The sequence below is a fragment of the Thunnus thynnus genome, chromosome 14 (assembly GCF_963924715.1).
Source record: "Thunnus thynnus chromosome 14, fThuThy2.1, whole genome shotgun sequence".
Classification (NCBI taxonomy): Eukaryota; Metazoa; Chordata; class Actinopteri; order Scombriformes; family Scombridae; genus Thunnus; species Thunnus thynnus.
This window is the reverse complement of record NC_089530.1, coordinates 14,545,404-14,556,665: the sequence shown is the minus strand read 5'-3', so window position 1 is coordinate 14,556,665 and position 11,262 is coordinate 14,545,404. Positions and strand designations below refer to the sequence as shown.

Sequence of the window (11,262 nt, the reverse complement as noted above, 5' to 3'; positions counted from 1 at the left end):
ACAAAAGTAAGGAAATTTGTGTTTGGTAGATTATTTCTTTGTTGTAACAATGCTTCTTGGCAATAAATCTTCTCTTTTAAATAGTGCCATTTGTCGCAAGTCAGCCAACGTGGTTGTGTTGGTCACTCTGGCACGAACAGCACGCCCAAGCTGATCCCAAAAGTGTTCAATGGGGTTGAGGTCAGGACTGCTGGCAGGTGATTCCATCCTCTCCACTCCCAAATTCTGGAGGTAGTCTCTGATAAACCCCACAAAGCAACAAATGCTGGTTGAAAAATGGGATGCCATCCCACAGCAGCGTGTAACCAGGCTGGTGACCAGCATGAGGAGGAGGTGCCAGGCTGTTGTGGCTGTGTATGGTTCTTCCACACGCTATGGAGGCTCCTGTTTGTTAAATGACTAAATTGTTAAATTGCCAATATGTCTTGTTTCTTCAAACTTCAATCATCCAATCGACCAAACACCAAACAAGAGTCAATGGCAGAACAAGCTGTTTGGCATTGGCAGAGAAGACTTGGCATATTTTTCATGGGCGCAACCCACATACTCAGCTCTACTGCTCATCCCACAAATGTATGTTCCTTACAAATGTGGCACCATTTAAAAGGGAAATAAACAGGCTTTCCAACGGTATAAGATTTATTGCCAAGACATTGTTACAACAAAGAAATAATCTACCAAACACAAATTTCCTTACTTTTTGTGCTATGTTTACTAAGTTGAGCATGTTTTAGTCTTAATGTGTTGCGCTTATCAGCTCCAACTGACTATTATCACGAAATAGTGAAGGCAGTTACTTTGAGAACCTATGACGGAGGGGTGGGGGAGAATATTTTGTATTCTACAAAATGGTAGATTTAACTTCAACTAAGAGCAATTTTAAAATAGATATGCACATACAGTAAATATTTGACTGTTTCTTACAAGCTACAGTAGAGACAAAAGTAACCTTAAAGAAATAAACCACAAAAAAGGACATAGAGAATAGGCAGTGCACAGAGACAATTTAAGAACTAGGTGATAAAATACATTGTACAGTATGTGAGCACATACTGTAGAACTGGTACATTCAGTTTGCTGTACTATACAGTTACTGCTATAACAAATGCAACTGTAAATGTCGGTGAATTAGACACATTTATAAACTTCAGCTCAAGTATTAAACATTCAACTCAACCGACCAGACACCAACAACGGATACACATTCATGTTATAACTTAAAGACGCAACATGTTGTAAGTTAAGTCACTAAAGTCTGTTGAGTACTTTCAATGAAACTGTATCGAACATAATCTGACCAAATGTGACCAATCCCATCAAAGACTGTTCATCATTGATATTTAACTGCAATGCTCATATGCATACACAGTTAAAACTTGATAGATGAATGACATCATACATGCCATTATAGCTGATGAGGGAGTTTTCTAAGACATACAGTAGGTTTTTTGATGACACTGGATAACTTTGGTCTGTAAAACCCTTAATAGGTGTTTTACAACAGTTCAAGTTATGGTTCTTGGTTTTTTTTTTAGACATTTAGATGAATCAGTAAACCTGCTCCTTCAAACAACTCCAGGATATGAGCTTATATGGGGTAACAGGCTCTTCAGAGTGTGTCTTATGTTACACTGCTGACATGTCACTGGCCTACAAATCTATACTGTTTTTATGACCCATGATGATTAAGGCAAAAAAGTTGAAAATGAACTGCTAGACAACAGAATTGAGAATTGAACTTTGAGATGTAAATTACTATAATTAGTCACCATGTCAGTTGCCCATTAACTGTCCATGAATCTTCACATTTTTTATTTCATTTTAACTTAATTTATTGTGAACTTGTTTATTTTTTTAAATCTGACTGAGAGAACAGACGTCCAGTGTACATGTACCTTGTGCCTGTGCAAATGGCAATAAAGTCTCTTGACTCTTGAATGTTAAAAATAAAACAGTGCAACAAAGTGTTGAGATGTTTTGATTTTAATTAAAATCTGAATCAGGTCACATTGTTTCACATTGTCATAAAAAATAAAGTACAGGAGGTCACAGCTTTGCCTTATCTTCAAATGTATATGGGGAGTGCTGTAAATAAATATAGTTCAACTATATGGCAACTCGAAAACATACTGTGTTGAAAATAAAAGCAGCACTGATCACTTCTTTTCTTTCGTTTTAGGGACGCAAAATAATAATCTACTGTGTATTTTATTACACTATATCTAAGGCCACATAAAAGTTACAAAGTAAACACAACAATTATTAATCACTCTCTGCGCTGTGAGACATTTGGATAGACTGCATTACCCAGAAGGTTTCAGCACTGTCCCTGAGCTCTAACTTCACAAGTACTGTTTGATCGGTGATTAAAAAAAACAGCTCTCTATGGCAATTCTGAAATCGTCTACTGATTTTGGGCTTTGATGAAAATAAATGATGACACACCAGTATAACCACCTGTGATCACTTTTGAGGTATCTGTTTTGTCATCTGTCGTGATTGTCCAACATCCATTCACAAGGTATTTCTGGCTATTGCATTGAGAGTGCGGACTTTGCTCACATCTGCCACCTTCAGGCCGTACTCGGGTGCTGAGAAAACAGCTCCCATCGTCACACAGGCGTTCCTGCACATGAAAACAATATTGGACAGAAAGGAACAAAATAAATAAAGAAGTTTTGATGTTTTATAGAGTAGTTGCAAAAATCTTTTGATATATGTGCACATGGTTGAACTCCCACCTCCTGTGCTAAATTAACTGAGGCTGAATCTGAACGAACAAACCTGAACTTCATGGCAGAATCCCTACTGGAGCGGGCAGAGCAGTGGAACTCTTGAGCCCCCGATCCCTCTAAAATTCTCTGCAGATTTCTCTCCGTGATCCCACCTCCTGTATTAAAAAATGATATATCAACAAATGATTATACAAAAACACATATAAACTACACACAAGGGAGAAAGTAAAAGTACTAACCTGGCATGATGGTAATTCTGCCTTTAGCCTGGAGTGGCAGAAAAGGTGGAAATTAGGATGTATGAATGATAGAAAGCTGCTGATCTACAACAACTAAGCAGCATAGATAAAAAGCAATGCCATGTGTTTGCATACATATAGTTTGTACATACTTGATCAATGAGCCGTTTAATGAGAGGGAGTCCCTCCAGAGCAGAGCTGTCGCAGCCACTTGTCAACACACGCTGGAACCCTAATGATACCAGAGTCTCCAGAGCAACCGTTGGGTCATGAACCATGTCAAAAGCTGAAATGGGATCGATATTAGTTTAATGAACATAAGCTCAGGCTCATACTTCAAAACACTGATGAAGGCACTCTAACAAATTTCAAAAGTTGTGATATTTTTTATATATATATTAGTAAATATATTATTACTGGCAGCTGTAAAGAATTTTAAAAGCTTAAAGTTTAGATGTGATACACAAGCACTTTGAGGTGCATTTTTTTGTATGAAAGATGCTATACAAATAAATAAATAAAGTTATTATTATTAAAAAGAGAAAATGTTACCTCGGTGGAAGGTGACTGGCAAAGGACGAGCAGCAGCTAGCAAACAAAAGGTGACAATCAGAAAAATAAACTTACAAACAATACAAAACTGAACCAAGGTTGCAAAATAAAAAAAATAGTTGCACATTCTCAACAAAATGACTGAAGATTTCACTGTTTCTAAACTATGTATTGTGTGGAGCTGCCAACACAAACGCTACAGTGTCTGCAGAACCCTCAAAACCTTTTATAATTTTTAGTTATAAGAAAAAGTAAGTCTGTTTGTGTGACTGAATTTTTGTGATTTTGAACTTATAGATTTCCACAGTATATGACTACTGATTTCTCATTACAAACACTGTGCAGCAACACTCCTCAAACAGACTTTAAGATACTGACTGCTACATATTATTTAGCTGTATTAACAGCATTTACTTCCTTCAATTATGTATGTAATGAGAGATATTTCAAACTCTTATGACCAAACAAAAAACTTAAAACAGTATACGGTTATTTTAAAAACATAGATGTGAACCACAGGGCAAACATCATTCAGTTTGACAGCTTATGCATACATTTACAGCTAAGCATGCTATTGAGGGCGATATGACGTAGAAGTCATGTCTAGTTGAGCAGAAATGTAAAATAGCGAGCTTGTGTAACAGTCTTATTCAACTGCCAGAGGAAAGGCTACTCAAAAAGATCTTTGATTAACAATAGAGCATACAATTATCTCTGTTTAAGGATTGTTGCTCTAATACTTTGTCTTCCTGACTTGCATTTTACTTTCAGGGACAATCTGAAATGTAATATATATACAGTCAAGCAAAGATTATTAATGAATTATAAAGATCAACAGGAGGATGATATCTGGGATAAAGCAAAGCTTAGAAATTAAATTTAAATTCAAGACTACTACACAGAATTATACATTATAATGTATATGATTTAGAGAGAAGAAGGCACTTGTGTGCTTTATTAAGAAATTATACCTCACCCTTGGCAAATATGTATATAGACCTTTTTTTACTGCAGAGATTCTGACTTGTCATAGCACAGGTGTAACTAATAGCATTAATTATTAATGATGTAAGCCAGCTCTATAATTGAAGACCCCTGGAACTGGAACACCCTAATTGAACAGAACATTGTTGATGTTATTAATTACATCTGTGACTTTCCTGAAATGTCAAAAATGCTTATACAGCTAAATATTTATTTTGGTTGTCAGTAGGTAATATATCAAAATGGCTTTTTAATGAGATGTTTGTGGTGCTAAGGCAGAGTGCCTAGTATAATTGATCACAGAACATTTCTGTTATGCTAATGAGATCTTTTGATGTGTTTTCTTTTTTAATTTTTTGGAACTATGCATCGTGAGCTTTTACATGAGCACCTTGGTTGCTTTTGTTTAGTGTCTTGTAAGCCCATATAGACTGGAAACCACTTAGTCCAGGACACTTAGATAAATGAGATCAAATACACATGTGCACACACTACCCAGTAACTCCATGCAGAGCTCTGCATCCACCCGTCCATCCTCTGTCAGGGCTCCCAGAACCAGTCCGTCAGCCCCATGGCTTTTTATCAGCTCTATGTCTTTCCTCATCACCTCCACCTCCAGGTCTGAGTACAGAAAGTCCCCACCACGAGGCCGTATCATCGCGTAGATTGGAATTTTGACATACTGTTTCACTACCTGCAGCAGACCTGTAGTAGAGAAAATAATGGTGGCATGTGTGTGAGATTGTGTGGTTTCAGCAAATCCGCAAGAGCTGTGTATGGAGCTGATCTTTGCTCACCTACACTGGGAGTGAGCCCTCCCTCCAGAAGACTTGAACACAGCTCAAGCCGACCTGCACCTGTCAGAAGACAAGACAAGGTTAAAGCTCAGATTATACTTAAAGGTATCATTAATGGCCTGTGACCTTTGAGAAATGAAATAACACTGCATGTCCATTTAACACTCAGTATAGACATGTACTTGAGCATAATCACTGTAAGGCAGGTTGAAGATGTGTCTGATAACTGCAACTTTCCCCTCTTAATTTTAAGTACAAGTGCCAATTTCACCTCTTCAGTAAGTAACAGCAATAAGTTTAATGTAGGTGAGTTGAAAAGAAGAAGTACTGTTCTCTACACACTAACGTTACCAACCTCCTCGTTCAGCATTGACAGCAGACTCCACGGAGTCCACACACACCTCCATTAAAAAGCCGTCTGCCATACTGACAGTCTGGACAGGGACACACACACAGACACAGACAGACAGACAGAAAGACATGGACAGAAAGAAGAGATTCATTGTGAATTTGTTAGCAAACACGGTCACAATTATTTAGTTAACTTACCAGTGTTAATTTTTACAACTACCTGTCAAATCCACTTCCTATCGATTCATGGGACCTTATTAGTCGACTGGAGCCGACATGAAGTTTGTACTTTGTTATTATGGGTGACTCACTACCGTGGATAACTGTCTTTCCGGATCGTTGAATTTTAAACACCCTGTTTGGCGGGTGGACGGCGCTACAGTGGGTAAAAGCAGGGTAAATGCTGGGTTGGATCCATAGACTGTAGGTTGGATCAGACGGATGGACAAACTCTCGCGAGTGTGGTTATTGTTAGGTTAAGGTTAGGTCTCGCGAGAATTTTGGGAATCGTAACCACGGCACCGAACGGCAGCACTGTTTGGAATCACCACCCATGCGGGATACGCTGTGATACAAAACATGCACCAAATACACGGACGATCCGTCTATACAATAAAAATTATATATTACTAACTGTATTATTCAATTACGAATATATTTTTGTTATTTATGTGTAGTATCGTGAAATTAAATTAAATCAAAATTAATTTAACATTTAATTTTAAAAAGCTTGGTCAATTTATTGTGACGTCAGGAGGTCAGAGTTGAACTGTGCATGGCAGCCGTAGGAAACATGGTTTTGTAACAACCGGTAACAGCGTTTACCTAAGCTTCATCCTTTACATCAGCACTGCAGGACAAGCTCTCAACATACACTAGAACACGAAGATGTTACTTTCTTCATTACGGACGACGTTTTTTTGCGGTTGCCGAAGCGCTGGAAAAGGATTTCAACACAGCAGTGTGAGTAATTTAGCAAGCTGCTATTATTAGCTAGCCAGGAAACATGAAAAAGGTCAAACTCGGTTAGCGATCATTCGCTATATTTATAACATGATATGTCATGTGTTGTTTTGTAGAAGACGACTCTGTTTGTTTCACTGCCTGTGAAAGGTTTATTTGACGTAACTATCTTCAGAGGGCGGTTAACGTTACCTTGTGGGTTGTAACGTTACTCACCGACCTCCCATTATATCAGCACCTCAGTGAGCAAAGTTCTTGATCAAGCAAAGAAATCAAATTTTAACCAGCATTAATTCTTAAACTGTCATCAAGAGAAGATCGGGAACTTCTGTATCATGTGCTCATATAATGTATTAATCACACTACATGGCCAAAAGAATGTGGACACCCGAGCATTACAAACATATGTAATTATTCAATCTATCATCAATCCAACTTTATTTATATAGAACCTTTCAAACAAATCAAACGCAATTCAAAGTGCTTCACAAGCGCTTGATAAAACGTAGGATGTAAAAAATGGATTGAGAGACTATTCATGTTAATAAGAAATAAGCAACCTGAGGAGGCAATATTATTCAAAATTCATTTGATACTTTGAAAAGTTTACATATATATAAAATCAATTGATCAGCATGAGGATAGGACACCTAATAGGTCTTTAGGTCATGATTTGTATCGTGGTTTAATAAAATGATTAGAGGGGTGTGATACAGTTGTAACCAATTATTAAAAAGTGCTTAATGGTTGGAGCATAATGGTTCAAAGTAGCACCAAACTGGGAAAACCATCACTGTACATCAACTGTGTGCATGGGAGCATTGTCATGTTGAAATAGGAAAGGACCTCCATCAAACTACTCTCTAAAATAGATTATTATCTTAAATATAATTTAATAATATATTATTATCTTAAATGTAATTGCATGCGGAAGCATTAAGACATCCCTTTATTGGAACTAAGGGGGCCTAGCCTAAAAGTACATGAGGTGTGTTCACATACTGTTGGCCACAAAGTGTACTTCTAGCAATAATCGATTTTAAGTTGTATCTTAAAGTCTTATATAAAATCTTTTCTCTCCTTTTTCTACAACATCAGCGGAGTCCACAGCTACGACAATGGGTTGTGAAGAGAGGGCAGAGCACCATCACAGCTGAGGCAGGAGCCTCCGCCGCCCCGGCAGCAGCTACTGTCCCCAGTGCAGCCACAAATCGCATAGTAGGTCGCTGGTTGCTCGGCTGCAGTGGGCTTGTTGTGGGGGCTGTTGTCTTGGGTGGTGTCACAAGGTAAATTACTTCAAAAGGTGATATTTCTGTGCATGCAGTCTTCTTTGTATTAAATGTGGATATTGAAAGATAATAATATGTGCTTTTTTTCAATCCAGGCTAACAGAATCTGGTCTTTCTATGGTTGACTGGCATTTGGTGAGAGAGATGAAACCCCCTCAGTCAGAGGCAGAGTGGGAGGCTGAGTTTTCCAAATACAAACAGTTCCCTGAATTCAAAATGTAAGATGCCTTTTTTTCTATTGTGTGGTACCCCCTTCATGAAAAATCAACACATAAGTTTTCATTTTCAAAGTGATTGATGGGTCTAATTCACAGACTAAACAATACACAACAACTAAATTTAAGTCTGTAATGTTTTCTAATGCTTCCAAAGGTTTGTTCACATCAGCAGTGACTCCACACATTGGATACAAACAATCTATATTTTCAGTTATAAGAAACACAGCATCCACAGTTAATGTATACACCTCAACGTGGTAGTAAACAAAAATATGGGTTTGGCCTTAAAATCAAGAGATTCATTTTTTGGTGTCATTTTGTTCTCTCAGAATGAACCATGACATGACCCTGCCAGAGTTTAAGTTTATCTTCTACATGGAGTGGGGTCATCGTATGTGGGGCCGGCTCGTTGGACTGGCGTACATCCTCCCTACCATGTACTTTTGGAAGAAAGGGTACTTCACTCGCTCCATGAAGGGAAAAGTGCTGGGGCTTTGTGGATTCGTTTTCTTCCAGGTGAGATATTATACAGTTTAAGTGATTCAATAGGATCACAGGAGGAGCACAGGAAGTGAATCATTTCTTCACTGTTCATGCTGTTTTTTTTGAGGCAAGAGGTTGTAGACATCTACACTGTTTGTCTAACAAGTTTAGCATTATGAAAGTTGTTTATACAGCATCATTCTGTGTATCCTCTCAGGGCCTTCTGGGTTGGTACATGGTAAAAAGTGGTCTGGAGGAGAAGCCTGAGTCCTATGACATCCCACGGGTCAGCCAGTATCGCCTGAGTGCTCACCTTGGTTCTGCCTTGCTACTGTACTGCGCCAGTCTCTGGACCGGGCTTACTCTGATGCTGCCTGTCAGCAAGGTACTGCCTACAGGCAAAACACCCATTTTAATTTCTGTCTCCATTTGAAGAATGGAGTCCTAACCTTGGTCTGTGTCACACAAGCTTTTGTTTATTTATTCATGACTTTTCCTGGCACCTCTTTTTTTTCAGATGGCAGAGACCAAACGTCTAATGCAGCTCAGGAGGTTTGCCAAGGGTACCGGTGGACTCGTCTTCCTCACTGCTCTTTCTGGTACTGCTTGTTGTTGTGCCTAAATGTGAAATAAATGTGTAAATACCATTCTTTAAGTCAGCTAAGGATAGGAGTGGTTTTAGTTTCACAGCAAGTCTCAGTTACAGGAAGCAGGACTTGACCAATCCTTGTAAGTTCTTCATCAAAAATTGAAATTGGACAACTTACAGTTTTCATATTCAAAGCTAAGATACAACACTGCACTGCAAAGCATAGTCAGAAGAGGGGGATATAAAGAAACAAAAGCATTTCTGTGAATGTAATGAATACACATGCAGATAAATATGTAACATTGTTTAAAATGCTTTGTTGCAGGTGCTTTTGTTGCTGGTTTGGATGCTGGGCTGGTGTATAACTCCTTCCCTAAGATGGGAGATCGATGGATCCCTGATGATCTGCTGGCCTTTTCCCCTGCCCTCAAGAACTTCTTTGAAAACCCCACAACAGTGCAGTTCGACCACAGAGTTTTGGTATGTCATATTTTCTACAAAGAAATAACCTTCTGGGCAACATTTCAGTGTCTTAATTTAAAAAAAAACAATTATCTCCACCTCCTATCCCACACAGTGAATTAGGAGGCCACAGAAGGTTGTTGATGTTCCTCTGTCTTTTTTTCCCCCACAGGCGATCTCCTCTTTGACAGCAATTACAGGCCTGTATCTCTTCTCAAGGAGGATGGTGCTGCCCAGGAGGGCTAAAATCGCCATCAGCCTCCTTGCAGCAATGGCCTATGGACAGGTAGGCATGTATTTCAGACTCCAGGCACAAATAACTCAACACAAGTCTGCTACTCTTCATTGTAAGTAAACTCTGCATGTTTGTGCTCTTTAGGTCGCCCTTGGCATCAGCACCCTGTTACTGTATGTGCCCACTCCACTGGCAGCCACTCACCAGTCTGGCTCTGTGGCACTTCTCTCACTGGCCATTTGGGTCCTGGCAGAGCTCCGAAAGATGCCCAAGTAAATGCCTGCTCTTTTATGGAAAAATTGAATCCCTACTAGCCACACCTCAAGCCTCCTAAGAGTCAGCAGTGTTCATTTTTAAATAAGGCATTCAGAGAAAAAAAACAAGAGGTGTGTTTCAATGTAGACTTGGCTTTTATGCATATGGTGAAGCATCTGTCCTGTGGTTCTGCAGTGGAATCACATGCGGTGACATTGAAACATTTCACCATGCAATTATTACAGCAGGGGTGTTATTTGAGAGCCGTGGATAAGAATTACAAAACATAAAGGCTGACAATGAGGAATTGACGGAGCCATTTGTGGCGTCACTGGCGTGCTGCCATCAGAGGATGTTTTGTAAGGAATTAAACTAAGCCATGCAAAAACAAAAAAAGCAAATTTTCGGCTTCTATCCAGCTTAAATGGTACAGCAGATGTTTTGAATTAAAGTCTGGCTACGAAGTGGTTACTCACTTGTTGCCTTTTGTCTATCACGCACTGCCTGTTAGTTGAATCAGATGTGGCTGTTTGGAATGTGTAATTATGTATATTTAAGTTATGAACCATTGCTTGCTGACATAGTGATGATAAATTATAATGTCAAAAAATGTAGAATCTTAATTGTTGCTTTGTACTGCATCTTCAGAAATGTAAAACTGAAAGTGGTGTATTTTAATAAAGAAAATTGTGTACAGTCCTCAAAGTTCAAACTCGGTTTAATTTTGCATAGTAACTGTGATTTTTATTGTCTCTGTACAAAATATACACATTTTGAATATGTAATGCAGAAAAAAAATTCAGAACAGAGAAAAAAAAGAAACTACAGGTTTGGAAGTGCATATTTTCATTAGGGCCTTATTCCAACCTGTTACTGTGCTCTCAGAGGAATCAGAGGTGAGATGAGTGGAAAAGTGCTGATACATGATAGAGGACATTATTGCTATTGGTAAAAAAGAAAACTGTCATTAAACCATGTCTCTCTCATTAACAGTACACACACACACATATTATGCCTCTTTGAATTACTGAAGTTGAATGAGCCTAATTTAATGCAACAAGGGTTTTGAATTTTTTTTTTTTTTTAAATAAGTGGTAGAGCCTGCTACGA

The 11,262-nt window shown here is 38.6% G+C and overlaps 2 protein-coding genes across 2 annotated transcripts; one reads left to right on the top strand and one right to left on the bottom strand.

Moving 5' to 3' along the window:
• Positions 1 to 1,965: 1,965 nt before the first annotated feature.
• Positions 1,966 to 6,090, bottom strand: cutc (cutC copper transporter homolog (E. coli)). Its single transcript, XM_067610070.1, has 9 exons — positions 5,879 to 6,090; positions 5,663 to 5,741; positions 5,308 to 5,367; positions 5,006 to 5,215; positions 3,527 to 3,562; positions 3,127 to 3,260; positions 2,975 to 3,002; positions 2,785 to 2,890; positions 1,966 to 2,626 (listed from the first exon to the last, which is right to left on the bottom strand). Exons 2-9 carry the CDS (start codon positions 5,730 to 5,732, stop codon positions 2,515 to 2,517), a joined length of 756 nt encoding a protein of 251 aa, XP_067466171.1. The 5' UTR covers positions 5,733 to 5,741; positions 5,879 to 6,090; the 3' UTR covers positions 1,966 to 2,514.
• A 321-nt stretch (positions 6,091 to 6,411) lies between these two features.
• Positions 6,412 to 10,851, top strand: LOC137197012 (heme A synthase COX15-like). Its single transcript, XM_067610068.1, has 9 exons — positions 6,412 to 6,621; positions 7,720 to 7,907; positions 8,006 to 8,128; positions 8,458 to 8,644; positions 8,829 to 8,996; positions 9,129 to 9,210; positions 9,526 to 9,680; positions 9,835 to 9,948; positions 10,042 to 10,851. The coding sequence occupies exons 1-9, from the start codon at positions 6,547 to 6,549 to the stop codon at positions 10,171 to 10,173; spliced, it is 1,224 nt and encodes a 407-aa protein (XP_067466169.1). The 5' UTR covers positions 6,412 to 6,546; the 3' UTR covers positions 10,174 to 10,851.
• Positions 10,852 to 11,262: the final 411 nt, after the last annotated feature.

Excerpts from the sequence above, each read along its gene's own strand:
- LOC137197012 (XM_067610068.1), top strand. The coding sequence starts at position 6,547 with ATGTTACTTTCTTCATTACGGACGACGTTTTTTTGCGGTTGCCGAAGC. Across the intron at positions 6,622-7,719 it reads AAGGATTTCAACACAGCAGT|CGGAGTCCACAGCTACGACA; the intron begins GTGAGTAATTTA and ends CTACAACATCAG. Across the intron at positions 8,129-8,457 it reads CAGTTCCCTGAATTCAAAAT|AATGAACCATGACATGACCC; the intron begins GTAAGATGCCTT and ends TTGTTCTCTCAG.
- cutc (XM_067610070.1), bottom strand. The coding sequence starts at position 5,732 with ATGGCAGACGGCTTTTTAATGGAGGTGTGTGTGGACTCCGTGGAGTCT. Across the intron at positions 3,563-5,005 it reads GCTCTGCATGGAGTTACTGG|CTGCTGCTCGTCCTTTGCCA; the intron begins GTAGTGTGTGCA and ends TTTGTTTGCTAG. Across the intron at positions 3,003-3,126 it reads TTAAACGGCTCATTGATCAA|GCTAAAGGCAGAATTACCAT; the intron begins GTATGTACAAAC and ends CTGCCACTCCAG.